General features: G+C 54.5%; 2 protein-coding genes across 2 annotated transcripts; both read left to right on the top strand.

Moving 5' to 3' along the window:
- Window positions 1-4,307: 4,307 nt before the first annotated feature.
- On the top strand, window positions 4,308-5,251 carry LOC144255982 (melanocyte-stimulating hormone receptor-like). Its single transcript, XM_077801152.1, is given in 2 exon segments — window positions 4,308-5,058; window positions 5,061-5,251. Coding segments are annotated over 2 exon segments (942 nt in total).
- A 3,236-nt stretch (window positions 5,252-8,487) lies between these two features.
- Window positions 8,488-15,535, top strand: LOC144256270 (tubulin beta-4 chain-like). The gene is made up of 4 exons (XM_077801388.1): window positions 8,488-8,499; window positions 14,624-14,732; window positions 15,169-15,283; window positions 15,346-15,535. Exons 1-4 carry the CDS (start codon window positions 8,488-8,490, stop codon window positions 15,533-15,535), a joined length of 426 nt encoding a protein of 141 aa, XP_077657514.1.
- Window positions 15,536-18,226: the final 2,691 nt, after the last annotated feature.

Raw genomic sequence — 18,226 nt, forward strand, 5'->3', positions numbered from 1 at the left:
AGACCCCCAGGTTGGCTCACAGCTGGCCACACAGCCAGGGCACACCAGAGCCTCAGCGCCATTGTGCCTAACCACTGGAGGGACAGATCATGTGACCCAAGCCAGGCATGTTGGCCACACCTGTAATCCTGTAATCCCAGCAACTCTGGAGGCTGAGGTCAGGGCTAGGGATGTAGCTCAGGGATAGCAAGCTTTTCAGTCCCTAGTAACCAACAGAGGAATATCCTGTCTAGTTCTGGAAGGGTCAGGAAATTGAGGGGTTGTGTGCTGTGCCAGTTCTCTCCTGGGCCCCCTTCACAGTGCTGATCTTCTGCCCCAAGAGGGGCCAGGAAGAGGCGCAGTCCCAAATTTCAATGTTGGCCTAACGGGGTTTGGTAGGGGATTGCACCCATCTCCAGGTTGGGCAGCACCCGAGCTCCCACAGCTGGGGTGGTCTGTGGGGGCAATCTACTGAGAAAGGGTTTGTTCTCTGAAAATGACAGGCAAGCAGTGTACCCTTCCTCTTCCTGCCTTCAATCCAGATATGTGATATCTGGAGCCACAGCAGTGATCCTGCATCCAGGAGCCATGGAACTCTGAAATGGATGGCCAGCACTCTAGCACTAAAGCAGAGAGAAGGGCCCTGGGCTCGAGAGACCGGCTCAGCTGCAGGCCTGCTTCCTGAGGCCCTGAGCCCACAGCACCTCATGGTGCACTTGGGCTTAAGCAGTGTTACAGCTGAGCACTCTTCTAGAGTTGCTCACATCTCTGAACAGCCACGAAGGCCTAGCTGCCAAGCAGGCCTGGCTCCTCTTTGTACCACTTGGTCTCAGCAGGAGGACCTGTGTGATGGGCAGGGTGGCTGACCAGCTGTGGCCTTTCTCACCAAGCTAGACAAGGTGGGCACCCAGGAGCAAACCTCCCTGTCACCTTCCAGACAGGGACTTCAGAGGAGGCTGACATTGCCAAGATGTGGCCAACGCCCTTCTTGAGAAGCTGTGCTTGGGCATGAGGGTCAGGTAGTGGACCCACTTTCCCCGTGTGGGGCAGGCCTGCTGTGCACTGCCCTCCTGTGGGCACCAGGATACTCCGTGAGGGCCAAGTATGTCCATCTGGGGCAAGACTGGGAGCTGCACTGGGCGCCAGGACATCCAGGTCAGGGTACACTCAGCCTTAGCACCATCTGGCTTCATCAGGGCACAGACAGCCCGAGGCCGCTCTCTCCACTTTCCCTGCTGTCACAAGCCAAAAGGTGACTGTCTCCAGCTCAGCTGTACTGGGCTCCTTCCCACGAAGCCTGCAGCAGGAGTGTCCAGTGAGGTCCAAGACAGGGAGTCCTGAGGCAGGGTTGTCTGGTTTCTTAAGCCCGCCAGCTGGGTCTCGTGAGAGGAAGGATGTGGTAACCTCTGCCAAAGGCTACCCCAGTCTCATGCCTTTGAAGTCTTAGGCTTGGCAGAGGAGGGATGGGGAGAAACACATTCCTCTCAAAGGCCTTGTTAATGGAAGTGGAAATCCACATCCCTGTTAAGGGGCCCTGAAGCAGGGGGCGGGGTGGGCTGCCTGCCTCTGCCCCGAGGTACACAGTGGTCTGCAGCTGCTGCTGCTTGGGCTGCATGTGGCTTTGGGCCAGTGCTGCAGCACAGTCCTCGTGCTGGGACCCACTCCCCTGGGCCATTCTCCATGAGGGGCAAAGGTCATGGAGGCAAAGAGCTGAGCTCAGGGTGTGGCAGTATGTGGGCCCCGTCCTCCATGCAGGCTCTCCGTGAAGGCTTGTGGGACTGGTGAGCTGCCAGAAAGAAGCAGTCCACCAACATGGAAAATGGCCAGATCCACTAAGGATGGACACTTTGTGGCACCAACATTGCTCCTTGTTCCCCAGGGGATGTGCGCCAAGCCTCCAACGCCACCTTGGTCCGCCCTGTAGCTGGAAGCTGTCCAAATGCAAGCATGATCTGCTCACATAATGGACACCACACGGTCTAAGTGGGAGGATTTTAATTACCTGCAATAAAAAGGATGAATCTCAGAGTGATTCAAAATACCAACCAGAAGGTTCCATTTATATGACATTCCAAGAAAGGCAAAATTCACCTGTGGTGTTGAGGTCAGGACAGTGGCTTGCAAGAGCAGGCAGGAAGGGACCTGAGGCTACTCTGGCGCGGGCTACTCTTCAATCTGTGGGTCTGGGTGCTGCTTCCTGGCTGTCCTCAGGCTGGGGAAGCCGTCATTCTGATGTTTGTCATCTGTGGGTTCCATCTGTGTTGTACTTAGTGCTCCACAGTGAACACGAGGAGTTGGTGAGTTGCAGGGTGGGGATGTAAGGAGTGTCCAACCAGTGTTAGTGGGCGCTATCCTGTGCTTTCACACAGCAGTGTACGGGCATGGTGTGGCCCGAGGTGTCTGGCAGTGGGATAGATGAAGGAGTGAGAGAATGGATTCTCACACGTACTGCAGAAACCAATGCTTTCAAAACACCTCAGGGTTGCTAGGTGCAGTGGTCACACCTATCATCTCAGTGAGTCCATGAGGCTGAGGCCAAGGCAGGAGGATCACAGCTTCAAGGCCAGCCAAGACCCTGCTTTAAAATAAAATTAAAAGGGCTGGGGGTATGGTCCAGTGGTAGAGGGCCTCTGGGTTCATTTCCTAGTACTGCCAATAAGTAAACACACAATAAATTTTTTTAAAAAAGGTGTAGGGATATAGTTCAGTGTCAGAGCACTCCTGGATTCAATCCCTAGTACCACAAAATAGAGTCTAAATAATTTTTTTTAATGGGCTGGGGATATGGCTTATTGGTAGAGGGCTTACCTAGCATGTGCGAGACCCTGGGTACAGTCTCCAGTAATGCAAGACATAAACACATCTTGCCCGAGAAAGTGCAGGGGCACTAGCAGATACCCAAATGGGAGCTGGACTGCCTTCCCCACCCAGGCAAGGGCTGTAAATGGTTCTCAAGATGCCCTCGCTGGCTGTGGCCCACTAAGGCCAGAGACAAGAGTGCCCTGATGTGGTCCCCAGCTCCAGGTCCTGTAGGCCCACAGCAGAAATGGGGGTGCCACCAGGGAGGGGTAGGCAGCTGCAGCTGGTGCCCCAGTGAGTGAGCAAGTCTGCATGGTGACAGGCTGCTGGTAGACCTCAGCCGGATGCATCTGGCCAGCTGCCAGGAAAACAGCCCCCCCACAGCCCCAGCAGTGCTACAGTTAGGGGCTGTGGCCGCTCTGGCATGGCAAGGTGCTCCTGTGGTGTATGTCTAGCGCTGAGCCTCTGCTGAGGCTGTGGCTCCTGCCTTGCCAACTGTTTCTTGAGATTTTAATCATTTTACAAGTTCTCAGGATGGCAGGTGTGGCTCTGGTAGACCACTAGCCTTGGGCTCCACTCTCAGCAAAAATTCAAAAAGAAAGATGGGGCTGGGGTGGTGGCTCAGTGGTAGAGTGGCTGCATAGCATGTGTGAGACCCTGGGTTCCACCCTCAGCACCACATAAAAATAAATACATAAAATAAAAGAATAAAAAATTTAAAAATGCCCCAGAGTCGACGCGCCTCCTGCCTGGCAGGGTGGGCTGGCAGCTGCTCCCACCATGAAGCAGAGCCCAGTAGCACCGGGGAACACAGGGAAGCCGCGATGAGGCTGCAGGAGAATCAGAAGTTTCTCAGAAGGGGGCGCAGTGGCAGGTCCTCAGAGGCAGGACTTATGATGCAGGGGCAGGAGCACGGGTTAGGTCAGCATGGCTTTGACCCCGCGCTGTGCCCAGGGGTCCTTGGGCTCTGGCGCCTGCTGGGTGCCGCTGACACCCCTGGCGGCCGGTCCCGGGGTGCTCACGCAGCTCAGTCGCACGTCCATCATGTGCCACCCTCTGGAGGAGGGGCTCCGCGGACAACTTTAAAGAAAGGCTCCATTCTTCCTGGGACCTCAGCCTACCCCTGGCCCAGGGAGGCAGGAGGCCAGGCAGAGTTATCAGAGGTAGGTGACCTAGAGGTTCCCGGAGCAGATGAGGTCCCCACCAGAGCAGCCTCCAGAGAAGAGGTTGGCAGTGCAGTGGATGACCAGCTTCATTGGCACTGTGAACTGAGATTCCGATTCCCTGAGCAGAAGGTCCACACCACAGAACTGAGGGTCCCAGCCAGGAAGTCTCTGGACTCTACTGGGGCCATGCCGAGGCCAAACTGTGTCCAGCCAGGGAGAGGGTGAGTGCAAATGTGAGAGCGGGATGGAACAGGACAGGTGTGAGTGACACCCGATGCACCATGAGCTGAGCTGGTGCCTGGAGCCTGACACAGCTGGAGTCTGGGACCCTCCATCCACCCCTCTTGCTCTGAAGACAGGACTATGCCTGTACAGAGGAGGCTCCTGGGCTTTCTCAACTCCACCCCTATGGCCACCCCTCAGCTCCGGCTGGCCACCAACCAGATGGGCCCCCAGTGCCTGCTGGTGTCCATTCCTGACGGGCTCTTCCTTGGCCTGGGGCTGGTGAGCTTGGTGGAGAACATGCTGGTGGTGGTGGCCATCGCCAAGAATCACAACCTGCACTCTCCCATGTACTGCTTCATCTGCTGCCTGGCCCTGTCTGACCTGCTGGTGAGCACCAGCAATGTGCTGGAGACTGCCATCTTCCTGCTGCTGGAGGTGGGCGCCCTGGCAACGCCAGCCGCTGTGGTGCAGCAGCTGGACAATGTCATGGACGTGCTCATCTGTGGCTCCATGGTGTCCAGCCTCTGCATTCTGGGTGCCATTGCTGTGGACCGCTACATTTCCATCTTCTACGCACTATGTTATCACAGCATTGTGACACTGCCCCGCGCACGAGGGGCCATCGTGGCAATCTGGGAGGCCAGCATCCTCTCCAGCATCCTCTTCATCACCTACTACAACCACGCAGCTGTCCTGCTTTGTCTCGTCACCTTCTTTCTGGCTATGCTGGCACTCATGGCAGCTCTCTACATCCACATGCTTGCCCGGGCATGCCAGCATGCCCAGGGCATTGCCCAGCTCCACAAGATGCAGCAACCAGTGCACCAGGGCTTCTGCCTGAAGGGCGCTGTGACCCTCACTACCCTCCTGGGTGTTTTCTTCCTGTGCTGGGGCCCTTTTTCCTGCACCTCACCCTCATCGTTCTCTGCCCCCAGCACCCTGCCTGCAGCTGTGTCTTCAAGAACTTCAACCTGTTCCTGGCCCTCATTATATGCAACTCCATTGTGGACCCTCTCATCTATGCCTTCCGCAGCTGGGAGCTCCACCTGACACTCAAGGAGGTGCTGCTGTGCTTCTGGTGAGCAGGGAGAGTGGCTGCTGGAATCAAGGCCAGGATGCTGGGCAGAGTAAGACAAAGGTATCCAGTGGCCCGAGTCCTGTGTGGCCTTGGTTAGGCCCTTCCCTTCTTGGTCCCATTTTCCAAAGGACAGACTAGATGATCTCTAAAGGTGTGGAAGCACAGACCCGGGGACAGAGAGAGGGGTAAGTGTGACCTCCAGAAACCAACCCTCAAAAGAAGTTGTGGGAAATGGAGTAAGTTAGGGAGGGGAGGGGCTTGGTTACTGGGCAGCAGGGGCAGATCCTAGGATCCTAAAGAGACATTCTCTGTCTTAGGGAGTTCTGCTTCTGCCTGTGACTAGGCCATGCCCACCATCACTTGGTTTTTACTGCCAGCTCTTGGGGCTTGTGCCCTCAGCAGCTGGGACAGGAAGATCAATAGGAGCCATGGAAAAGGGACCCTGCTCCTGTTCAGGGCCTCAGGAGAAAGGACTTTGTGACCAGAAAGATCCAGCCACAGCTGTGCGGCAGGCTGCTTTCAGAAGTGAGCTAGGGGACTGGATTTGCAGAATGGGCCTATTGCACAGGGGTGTCCACCAGAGTGGGGCTGAGCATCCATTCCAGTTTGCAGGCTCAGTGGAAACCTGAGAGTTGGGAATCCAGCACCACACTCACCCCAGGCATGGGGATCCAGCAAAGGCACGCTCTGGCTGTAGGAGAGGCTACCCGTCTGAATCAGTGGCCAGTGCCTGGGAGTGCAGGGCCAGGAAACAGTTGGTAATAATGCTGTGCCCAGGTGCAGCCTCACCACCATCTCCTGGATTCTTCCAGAAGCTGCTTGAAATCTGGGTGGAGGGAATGCAGGGACAGTAGTTATGATGGGGAGAAAGGAATCCCAGAAATCATGACTGTCTACCCAGGGGAGGCGACCACAGTTCCAGAGGCCTCCAGTGTCCATGGGAAGAGTGTATCGACTTCAGGCCTCAGCTCCTTCTTGGCCATCTCTCTCTCTGTGGCTACAAACCGCAGTACAGAGCCAAGGACATATGTTCAGCAGCCCCTTCCCCCAGTCACCTCCATGGTGACAAGACTCATACTGCCCAAAATGCCTCTGGCCCAACTCTACACTGGCAGTAGCAGCACTACCCAGTCCCAGCCCCTGAGGTGCAGACGCTTGACCCCAGCCAGAGAATGCCCCTTTCCTGGCCTCATCCCTGCAACCCCACAGCTATGGCACACAGTGAATGGGACCATCCTCATCTACTATGGGATGCCCAGAGGGGCCTGTGGCCCGGGGCGGAACAGGGATTGGGGTCTATTCTCTGCTAGTCACTGACCCCCTGGGAGCTGGGTCAGTGCTCTGCCAGCCTGAGGAAATTTTTAGACACGGCCTCTGAGAATGGGGTGAGGTTGTCTGGGGACTCAGGATGTCCAAAACCGAGTCCAAGGCAGTGGGCATCTTGGGATGAACTATACTGCTTGGTTTTAGAGAGTTGTGGACCCTTGTGTCCCTCTTCTGAAGCAACCTGGGCTTCTCACTAAGCCCACCTAATTTTCCTGCACAGACACTGGACATCAGCAGACCTCCTCCCTGGGGTAGGCTTGGTGGGAGCTATCATGTCCTATTAACCTTCTCCCAGACAGGTCTAGTAAGCATTCCCCACCTTGCTGTCAGCTGGTGGGGAATGCTTACTAGACTGCTGGTTCCAGGCAAGGCCAGTCTCTGCTGGGAGACAGAACAGTGAGTCAGCCTTCAGCCTGGCACCAGAGCCCTCTGGGGACAGAGGGGGAGCTGGCTTGGTCTGATGCCATCTGGCAGAGAAGGAGTCCAGGCCTATGGATGGTTCCAAGCTTCTTCCCTTGCACAGACAAGGAGGCACAGCCAAATACTCACCAGAACTCCTTGAATGGAGACAGCTGGAAACCAACCACGGAAAGCCACATCACGGACAAACTGTGGGGGAGGGGCATCTCTTGAGAACAAAAGACCCATTTCTATGCTTGCCAAACCAGGGAGCTTCTCCCGAGAGAGGAGAGAGACGCAACTACAACACACAGCACTCCTGCACAGAGAGGGCACAGGCGCCTGCAGCTTGTTCTCAGCTGCTGGCTTTGAAGTGAATGATGCTTGAGGGTCTACACACTGTGGTGCTGCCTGAGATGCTTCTTAAGGGATTTCTGTCATCAAAATTCCATGAGGACCTCATTATAAGGTGTCATTGGAATATCTAACCCTAGATGAATATTAAACAATGCAGCATGTATGAATAGAATGATGCAGGGCAGATACATCCTCTCCTTCCTCTTCTGACAGTCTCCTTAAGTAGGTGGTTCCAGATGGCTCCAGGTCCCCTCCTTACCCTCACTTATACCAAGAGTTCAAGGATACAGGTGACATCAGGAAATGAGTCAGAAACTGCTGTCCTCTGTCTTTTGCCCTGGTAGGTCCAGTGCCTGGCTTATGTACTTTTAGGACAATTCCTGAGGCGGATATTCATGGAGCAAGGGCTGCCTGCCAGGCCCTGGGAATGCCCAGGAGTGCAATGCCTCCTCATGGCAACCCTCGGGGAGGAAGGGCAGGTGGCACCTTCCATTGCCAGGTCAGGGACTCTTTGAGCTGCATACATAACCTGCTGCCCTTCTGTTCCCATAGTCTCCTAACTCGGATGTTTCTGGGTCCTGTCTGAAGCTCGCTTTCTTGCAGGTGGCCTGCTTAGTGGGTTCCTGCCTCGCCCACCCCTACGAACCTGGCAGAGACCAGAATACCTTGTCTGCCACAAGATAGGGATCCAGGAAGATGGGGGTTTGTTCCTAAGCAGATGAGAAGAAAGACCCTACTCACAAAGCCTCAGGGTGGGGCTGCAGCAGTGGTGGAACCCAACAGGGCAGCTGCCTCGGGGAGGGATGTCCAAGGGCCCAGGGGAGCTCTATTGTCCTCCCTGGAGTCCCCACTCGCCCAACAGGACCCTCTGGGAGGCAGTCCCTCCTTTCGCCCGGCCTAGTCCCCGTGGCGGGAGTAGGCGCCGCATTGCGCTGGCGGAGCCGGGATGTGCGGTGCTGATGCTGCAGAGCCGGTGCCGCATTCTGCGGCGGCGCCCTGGGATTGGCCGCGCCCGCTGATGTCAGGCCGGCGGGGGCGGGGCCCGCTCTATAAGAGCTGGTGGCAGTGGGCCGCCGACACTCTGCAGCCCGCCAGCCCGACTGTCCGTTTGCGCTCGCCACCGCCCGCCAGAGGCAGCCAGCATGAGGGAGCAACCAGATGGGGGCCAAGGTGAGGCCACGCGTCCGCCAGGCGTGGTGCACCGCGGGCTGCACCTCGCGCCACTCCCAGTCCGGGACAAAGGGATGAGCGCGGTACCCCGCCGGGCGGCAGGGGCGTCGAAATCCTCTTCCTGTGATTCCCACCCTCGCCTTTCCTCTGCCCCTGCCCAGGTGACCTCGGACTGTTGGCGGGGCAGCCCACGTCAGCTGCTAAACCTCAGCTCCATCTATACCTTCTCCCTCCCCAGCGCGGCCTCAGCAGGCCTGCTGCGGGACTGTCTGGGCGTGGCCCTCTTTGGGGCCCGCACCTTAGCCTTGAGTGAGATGGATAGGGTGAGCAGCTTTGGGTGGGGCTCTCCCCCAAAGCTATGATGATTCCCTCTGCCCAAACCTCCACTGAAAGAATGGGATGTCCTCCAAGGGATAGAGCCGCCCTCCTGTACCCAGCCCTGTTCTGAAAACCCTAGCTTCCTAGCCCCACCCTATTCCTTTGTTGGAGGAATTGGGCCTGGACTAGGGTGACCTTGGTCCAGAACTGGACTCTTCCCTCAACCCTGCTCTTTCTGGACAAAGGCGGGATACCTCCCTGGACCGCGCCCACCCAGGGTCTACTCCTGTAGCTTGGACACTGGAACAAAGGGTAGCTGCAGGTGAGGGGGCTGCAGCCTCCCTCTGCATTTCTCCTTGTTAGTTCATCTCACAGATGTCAAGGCTGAGGCAAGGAAAGGTTTGGTGTGTGCCTCTGCAGGGAACTTCAGGTGTCCTCATCCCCACCCGGCCTGTGAGATAGCCGTTCCTGTCCCCAAGTCCTGGAAGGCTGTCCCCTGCCCAAGGTCACACAGCAGGTTTAAGGCAGCTGGCTGACCCCTTAGCTCTGTCCCTTGCAGAGCTGGGGCTTGGGCTGGGTGGGTGGAAGGGTCTACCCTTAGAACAACAGTGTGGAGGGAGGTGGCTTTGTCAGGACCTAAGCCAGGGACCCAGCTCAAGGTCGCTGTGGAGCTAGTTCCCCAGAGGGCCTTGGGGGAGATAGTTCCTGGAGGGGAAGGGGTCGGACAAGAACTTCCCCTGGAGGCTATTGCCATGGTAACCAGGCAGGAACAGAAAGCTAATTACCATGGGCTGGGGCAGCCATGTGGCTGACATGTAAATTGCAAGTTTGGCTCTAGGGTGGAGATGCCTCTGAAGGGGTGGGGCAGTACGGGGAGATCCTCTAATCACCAGAAGAGACATCTGTGTCCCTCTAGGAGGGATACTGGGGGAGGGGAGGGTTGAGGGCTAGGGTTCTCAGATCTAATCAGGACTCCTGGTGCAGTCAGTGACAGCTGCCCTGACTTGATGGGAGGAGCTGAACACTCCTTACTGTGGTCACAGGGACCAGGCCTGCTCTGAACATCTGCTCCTGGGAGGGTCAGAGGTCAGTGCTGGGTGGAGAGGATGTCAGCCCTGAGGCCTGCCTGGTGACCCTGCTGCTATTGCTAGGCCTGGCCCAGCACTTCTATCCCACAGGCACACATTAGACAAAAGCTCAGTCAAGTCTATACCCGCTTCCTTATGCAGCCTACAGAGTGCTGGACAGTGTCTTCAGACACTGGACTATGGAATATTAGGTTTGCTTCCTATTTTTATTCCTTTTGAGATGTTTTTACTAATTTATGTTTGTCTAAAAACAATTTCCCCTTCTGGGCATGGTGGTGCATGCCTGTGATCCCAGCAGCAGCTGAGAAGACTGAGGCAGGAGGATCACAAGTTCAAAGCCAGCCTCAGCAATTTAGTGAGGTCCTAAGCAATTTAGCAAGATCCTGTCTCAGAATTTAAAAAATTTAAAAAGAGCTGGGGTTGTGGCTCAGTGATTAAGCGCCCCTGGGTTCAATCCCTGGTACCAAAACAAAAACAATGAGAAAAAATATTTCTGTCTGGGTGTGGTAGCACAGCCTCTAACCTCAACTATTCCATAATTCCCAGTTGCGGCAGAAGGATCCCACCTTTGAGACCAGTTTGAGCAATTAAGTGAGACTCTGTCTCAATAAAATAAAAAGGGCTGGGGATGTAGGTCAGAGGTAGAGCACTTGCCTGGTGTATGGAAGGCCCTGGGTTCAATCCTCAGTAGTTAAAAGGGGTGGGGGTAAGCAAACAGAGGCAAATTTTCAGAGGAGGGGGTATACTACTTTGTTTTTCCTTTCTCCCCTTTGTGGTGATCAGTGGTCGGTGTGAAGCAACTTAGCACTTCTTTCCTGCAGCCCCCCAACCCTGCTCTCAGGGGTCCTAAGCTGGAGGTCCCTGGGCAGGGCCCTGTGTGAAGGATTCATCTGCTCAGCATCTACCCCAGACCACAGGAAATTTCTTGTCTATTGTTGCTGGTCCCTGGTACAGCGGGAGATAGCTCCCTGCCATGGGCCGCGGTGGGGATCAGGAGCTTTGCCCACTAGCTGCAGGTGGGCCAGGGGCTGCTTTCCTCCTCCCGGGTCCCTGGGTGGGCCAGGCTCAACACAAAGGGCCGCGGACTCCAGGAGGTGCCTGGCTGGGGTGGGTGAGCGGAGGAGGGAAGGGTCAGTGGCAGCAGAGCCTTAGTAATTTGTGGGAATCAGCACCGTCGTTGTGGCTTTGTTTCTGTCATCTTGAAGGCTGTGGCGAGATGGGCATCACCCACCCCGGAGGATGAGAACACCACAGCTCCGGGAAGCTGAGTCACTTGTCTGGGATCACGCCATGGGCTGGGCCGGGCAGGGATTTTAAATCCAGGTCTTGCAGAAGTGGCATGGTCACTGCATAGTGGGCGGGGACTCACCCTACCCCCGCCCCCCACCCCGCAACCACCAGCAGACGAGACAGGGCTCCCCCTGGTTCCCTAGGCTGGGTCCAGGCCCCAACCCCACTCTCCTCCCGTCTAGGGCCTGGCAGCGCTGGACCCGCCTGGAGTCCTCTTTGTCTGCGCCCCACAGAAGGCCTGAGGCCTGGGCTACGCCCCTCCATCCGCTACTGGGCGGGGCATCAGGGCGGGGCCTGCCCTGTAAGCCAATAGGAGGGGGCTTTCCCCCTTGCCCTCTGGGCTCCCTCCCCCTGGTTCGGGCTGCAGTTTACAACCTGGGGTCGCAAAGCGAGGCTGGGCCCAGAACCCAGGATCCATGCTGCATCTGGCAGTTTCTTTTCTGTGATGATGCTACTTAATTTTCAAAGTTATATTGCTCTGATTATTAAACATGTTACATAATGTACTTTACCGATAAGACTTTATTTTAGATTTTTAATCTGAGTGGTAAACTCAGGGGAGCTGTACCACTGAGCTGCATCCCAGCCGTTTTTTCTTTGATTTTTTTACTTTGAGTCAAGTCAATTTTATGAATTGCTAGGCTGACCTCAGACTTGCTCTCATCCTGCCTCAGCCTCCCAAGTCCCTAGGATTACAGGTATATGCCACTGTGCCCAGCAATTTTTTATTAACAACAACAAAAAAATGCAATGGTTAATATATTCTTCCTGTGATAAGTTGAAACACTGCAGAGTCCGGTGGCTTAGATCTGTAGTCCCAGCTGCTGGTAAAGGCTGGGGAATAAAGAAGATCACTTTAACCCAGGAGTTCAAGGCCAGCCTGGGCAACATGTTGAGGCTCTGCCAAAAAGAAAAAAAGCACTGCAGATGAGGAAACATTTTTCCCTTCTTGGTCCTACTCTCCAAGCCCAGACACAATTTTCTGTTCTTCCGTTCCATTTTATTTAAGTTACCTGCACATATGGTTTTAAATAGCACTGAAGACCTTGTGACCAATGAAGCCCACATCCATGGAAGGCTTTCTTGTCAAGGCTGAGCCAGTTGCTTGTGGGTATCGTTGTATGTCTAGGTTGAGGCTTCTCACTGGACATGTGGCTACAACTGACTGAGTTGCATGCACTGTCTCACACACACACACACTGTTGAGCTCCTCTCACAGTGGCCCTGTAGCCAGAGGCTGGGGCCCTCCAGACTAATGGATCAAGGGCCCTGGCTCTGGACTGTCAGCAACCAAACAGTTCTTTAAGACAGCCTCCAGGGTCAGAGAAGAACACCTCTAAATGCCTCCAACCCATCTGTGTTTTTATTTTTATGATTAAAAATCAACACACACTTATTGCTAAGAGAACAATAAAACTTAGTAAAGACAAAAGTACACAAGAGAGAAAGAAATCCAGTCTCCTCCTTGCTGAGAAGTGACCCCTGAAAACAGTCTCTTGGGATAAGCTTCCAGGAAACATTTTTCCTGATTTTTATTAGTAAATGCTTTCTTCATACTCTTTGGACTTTTTAAAATTTTATTTTTAACTAATCTTACTTTAAAAGCCAATGTGTTCACGTGACAATTCCAACAGTACCAAAGAAGAATAGTCTGTGAAAAGCAGTCTCTCTCCCAGCCCAGGACCCCAGGCACCACTCTCTGTGTCTCTCTCAGAGACATCCAAATATAGATAAGCACATGCAAACTGTTCTCTTCCACCAGCACATGACTCCTATGTAGAGGCCCTTTGTCCCCAAGGCTTCACACCAGTAACTCATCTGGAAGTCACTGCAGCCCCGAGGAGCAGAGTGGAGGCAATGGGAGGGGCCTCACAATCCTACATTCTTGGAGTCTTACACATGTGACTTAGGAGGCAGATGCTGTGCCCCAAGGAAGTGTCTTCTTCTGATGCTCCCTCATCCAGGGTGTGTGCCAGCATGTGGGCTAACAGTTCTGCATGGCACTAACCATCTGCCATGAACTGTTAATTTTCTTTGCATAGATTAGCTCACTGTATTCCTATAGATTTGTTATCAAGCTCACTGTACAGACTGCACCAGGGCACAGAGAATCCTGGTGACCTGCCTGAGGTCACACAGCTGGGAAGAAGTGGGGCCAAGCTGTGAGTCCTCAATCACAGTGCTACTGCACATGCCCTGTGCTACCTACCCTGCTCCGCTGCAGGTGTGGGACCAGAGTTTTAGAAGCATTGTGTGTTCCTGCCCAAGGTGGGTGCAGCAGGTGGTAGGGCATGAGCCTTAGCATTGTCAGGTTCCATGTGGATGGCAAGGTGAGGGTGGCCTGAGGGAAGTTATTCCCACATGGGACCCCAGTAGCCCAGCTGCAGACTCAGTTGGGAGTGCTTGCTCACACTGGCTCCCAGGGTCCCTGTGGGTCTACTTGGCTAAGACAGTGTTTTGGTCAGTTTTTGCTGCTGTGAATAAAAGACCTGAAAAGAACAATTAGAAGAGGAAAAGTTTATTTGAGGTTCACTGTTTCAGAGGTCTCAGTGCATAGAAGGCTGGCTCCATTCCTCAGGGCTCAAGTGAGGTTGAACATCATGGTGGAAGAGTATGGCAGAGGGAAACAGCTCACATGATGATCAGAAACCAGAGAGAGATTCCACAGCCAGATGCAAAATATATACCCCAAAGTCATGCCCCCAGCGACCCAACCTCCTCCAGCTAACCCTACGGGCCTTTGGTTAATCCTATCAGGGGATCAAGTCTCTGATTGGGTTAAGGCTATAACCCAGTTATTTTTCCTTTTTTTTTTTTTAAAAAAAAAGAGAGACTGAGAGAGGAGAGAGAGAGAGAGAATTTTTAATATTTATTTTTTAGTTCTCGGCGGACACAACATCTTTGTTGGTATGTGGTGCTGAGGATCGAACCCGGGCCGCACGCATGCCAGGCGAGTGTGCTACCGCTTGAGCCACATCCGCAGCCAGTTATTTTTCCTTTAAGCCTTCTTGCATTGTCTCACATGTGAGCTTTTAGGGGACACCTCACAATCAAACCATGACAGGCAGGGCTGAGCCCCAGCACTGAACACTGCTTACTCTGATGCCAAGGGCCACACATAGTGGCTAAAGGATGTGACAGATCTGAGCCTGCTTTCCCTTGTCTAGAAAGAAGGAATAATATAGCCCAGGAAGTGTTATCTCCTTGCCCATGAGTGCAAATCTGGGTCTGGGAACCTGGTTTGTGTGGGCTGAGCCCTGGTCTACCCCTGGGCCCCCTGGGCAGCCTGGTCATGCAGGCAGTGGGTTGTCTGACAGGTGAGAGCACAAGGTTTTCCTACTCATATGCTGTGAGTTATAAGGCCCCAGGAGGGTGGGTCCTAGCCTTGGATGTGGCTGCTCGCTGACTCTTCTGTGCCTCCCTTGCAGTTCTGGGAAGTCATCAGTGATGAGCACGGCATCGACCCCAGTGGCAACTATGTGGGGGACTCGGACCTGCAACTGGAACGCATCAGCATCTACTATAATGAGGCCTCCTGTTAGCACCTGCCTTTGGGAACCGGGTGCCTGGGTGGGCAGAGTCCTAACACCTCTGCCTCCACTGGTTGCCCCAGAGGCTAGCAGGTGTCCTGGAGATGGGGCATTCATACTCACAGAATGAAAATGACAAGTCAGTTGACAGCCAGCACAGAGTGAGGTGCAGAACTCTGATGGCAAAGAGGGCAGGTGTACAGTCCAGAGGAGCGGGCTGGGGGAGGGCCCAGAGCCCACTCACTGGAGGGCTTGGTTGGGGGCTGTTTGGTAACCAGTGCAGAGTGATTTCCATAGCAAACTGGTGAAATATCAGCCTGCCCACAGGGATGCACAACTTGACTGCCATCTAAGGTATCAACCATTTTATACATGGCAGGATTTAGAAGGAAGTGAGGAGCCCTTGAGACCCACATTACTGAGCAGCCCCCCTCTCCCCTCAGCTCACAAGTATGTGCCTCGGGCCATTCTGGTGGATCTGGAGCCTGGAACCATGGACAGTGTCCAGTCTGGGGCCTTTGGGCACCTCTTCAAGCCTGATAACTTCATCTTTGGTAAGTTTTTCCTGCTACATATGCACTTAGGGCCCAGCAGCCTGGGCAGGTGAACCCACATTGCAGAGGGGGTGAGTCAGAAACCGGCAACAGCACGGCCATCCAGGAGCCGTTCAAGTGCATCTCGGAGCAGTTCATAGCCATGTTCCGGCGCAAGGCCTTCCTGCACTGGTACACGGGCGAGGGCATGGACGAGATGGAGTTCACCGAGGCAGAGAGCAACATATACGACCTGGTATCCGAGTACCAGCAGTAACAGGACGCCACGGCCGAGGAGGAGGGCGAGATGTACAAGGACGATGAGGAGGAGTCCGAGGCCCAGGGCCCCAAGTGAGGCGGTTCCCAGCTGGTGCCTGGCCACTGCAGCCAGGGCCGGGCCGCAGCGTCTGGCCCAGGGCCCTGGAGCCACAGTGCTGCCCCAGCTTTGCTTCCCAGGCCGCAGCACTCCAGGGCTCTGATGCTGTCCTTCAGTATTTATGGCCCACCCCACCCACAGGAGTCCACTGGGCTGTCCTCCCACTTAGGCCGTGTCCATGTCGTGTGGCTCATTGTCTCTTTCATTGTGGCTCAAGGCCTGATGTTTCATGGTCTGTTTTGTTTTTTTACTGGTTTGTGTTTATATTTTGGGGGAATACTTAATAAATATATTGGTGTCAGATACCCCTGCCTGGTGCTGGAGATTTTTTTTTTATTCTGGAAAGTCTGGTTTAGAAGGGTGAGGAGAGGTGGCAGTGTGGCCCAGATGGGGACAGGCCATGGTTCCCAGGCTGGCCTCTGACCCAGGCCTGTTCTGGAAGCCAGGTGTGTCGAGGGCACAGCCCTGGGAGTCCTCAAGTGGGGAAGGAGAGCTGGAGAGGACCAGCCCTGCCTGGGTGGAGCCCTGTCCCTGAACCCCAGTGTCTCCTGGGACTCAGGAGGAAACCCACACTTGTCCCAGGCCTCCCTCAGGGCAGCTCAGGCTCAGTGCTTCTCTCTAATCACTCCCAGTCAGTGCAATAACTGGCTTCAGACCTGAAGCCTGAGACCTGAGCTAGGGAGGCTAGGAAGGAGCCTTCTGGAAAGGTACTGGTTGGGGACAGTGAGGTGTGATGGCTCCCTGCACCCCCTGGTGGACGTTTCTTGCAGCTGCAGGAGGCCCAGTGTCCCATGACACTGGCACCTGAAGAGGGCTTGGTAGAAGAGATGCTCACCCACATCCCATCTCCTCCTACAGAGTAAGAAGTCAGGTGGGAACTGACTTCTAAAAAGGTCCTGAGCTTAAGCAGAATAAATCAAGTGAGTCCCTGTCCCTGGTAGGCCAGCTCCAGGGTGGCTCCCTTTGACCAACAGATATGCAGTGGCTCTCTGTCAGCTCAGGCAGTCACAGGAGAAGGAAGGTCACATGGTGGAGATACCCTGTGTACCCTTCATGGCTCATGAAGATGAGATGCCCTTGGTTCCCCAGACATCACTGTGAGAGTGGAACCGCACTGCTGGACACCAAGTCACAGAGCTGTGGACTTTCCTCAACTCTCAGACTCAGCAGAGGAGTGTCTCCTGCCTGGAGCAGTTGGTTCCCATTCAGAATTGATGTATTTCTTGGAGGCCATGGTTGAACTTCTTCTCCACCAAATCCTTGAGAAATTTACCGTGTTTTATAAAAAAATACACTGGGCATTTAGCAGGTGATGGGTACTATGGCTGTGCTCTATGAGTGGAACAAATATCGCTCTAAAAGGCAAATTCCCTTTGGGGTGGTAGAGGGCCTTCCTGGTATGTTGAACATCAGTATGATCCCAGCATCAATCAGGGGGTCCAGTCCCGTCTGCTTCTCTTTGCCTCCTGCCTCCTGCCATGTAGTGCTGCAGCATCAGTAGCCCTGGTCAGGAGCAGTACCTGGGTGTTTGCACCCTGGTCTCCAGAACCTGCTGCAGTACAGCTCTCTCATTGTGAACACTCAGCCTCAGGAGCTACTCAGAGCAGCAAAGACTGGACTCAGCACACTGGGGCTTGGACTTGAGGTGGGTATAGTAAACATCTAAAGAGGTGGACTCAGCCCTGGCACTGGGTAAAGGGTTGGTCTGTGCCAATTCTAATCTGAGAGCTAGAATACCCACCCAGCAGCCACCCTGGAATCAACCATGGATTTAACTCTTCAGACACACAGGTATCTTCTCTAACCTGAATTCCAGAGGATGGCCTGGATAGCCCTGGGGCTCAGGCAGAGCTTGATACTAGATATAGCTCCTACACAGAGTTCCCCTAGTTCCTTGGTTAGAGGATCCTGGGAGAAGGTCCCCTAAGGCCCCAGTGCTGTATGTCTGCCAGCTGCAGGGCCAGCTTGGAGGGTAACAGGCAGGAGATGCCACCCTGTGCATCATGGCCTGAGGACTGCAGAGTCATAGGGTAGGAGATGGAGACAGGACCTCTTCCAACTGTGCATAGCAGGTGAAATGTGGGGTCCAAGGAACTTGCTCTAACTCAAGTCCCATGATGTTTGAAGCACTTTTTATGATCAATAATGGAATCCTGTATGGGGTAGATGGATGAAAAGCATGTGCCATGTGTAGAGCAGAAAATATTTTAGAGGCAAGAAAAATGGATTCCTTTCCCTTCTGACACTGGGCATGGCCCTGGAGCACATGAACCTAGCTGAAATGAGTCAGGCAGAGGGAGACATCACCACACCATCACTCAGGTGGGGAATCTACTGCATCAGGTCCTGGAAAGAGAGAGGACAGTGGCCCCTGGAGAAGGGAAGGTGCAGAGAGGGCTGGGGTGAGGGTGGGTGATGAGGGCCACATGCAAAGAAGGCCTTGTCCTGTGGCTCTGCAGCTCACAGGGCACCTGTGGCCCACAGCCAGGCTGTGCTTCACAATGCCTGGGGCAGAGCATCTGGTGGGCTCCCCACACCAAGGATGGACAGCTGGGTGTGCACAGCCTGAGACCCATCATGGCGCCTGGCACC

Source organism: Urocitellus parryii, chromosome 7 (genome assembly GCF_045843805.1).
Source record: "Urocitellus parryii isolate mUroPar1 chromosome 7, mUroPar1.hap1, whole genome shotgun sequence".
NCBI lineage: Eukaryota > Metazoa > Chordata > Mammalia > Rodentia > Sciuridae > Urocitellus > Urocitellus parryii.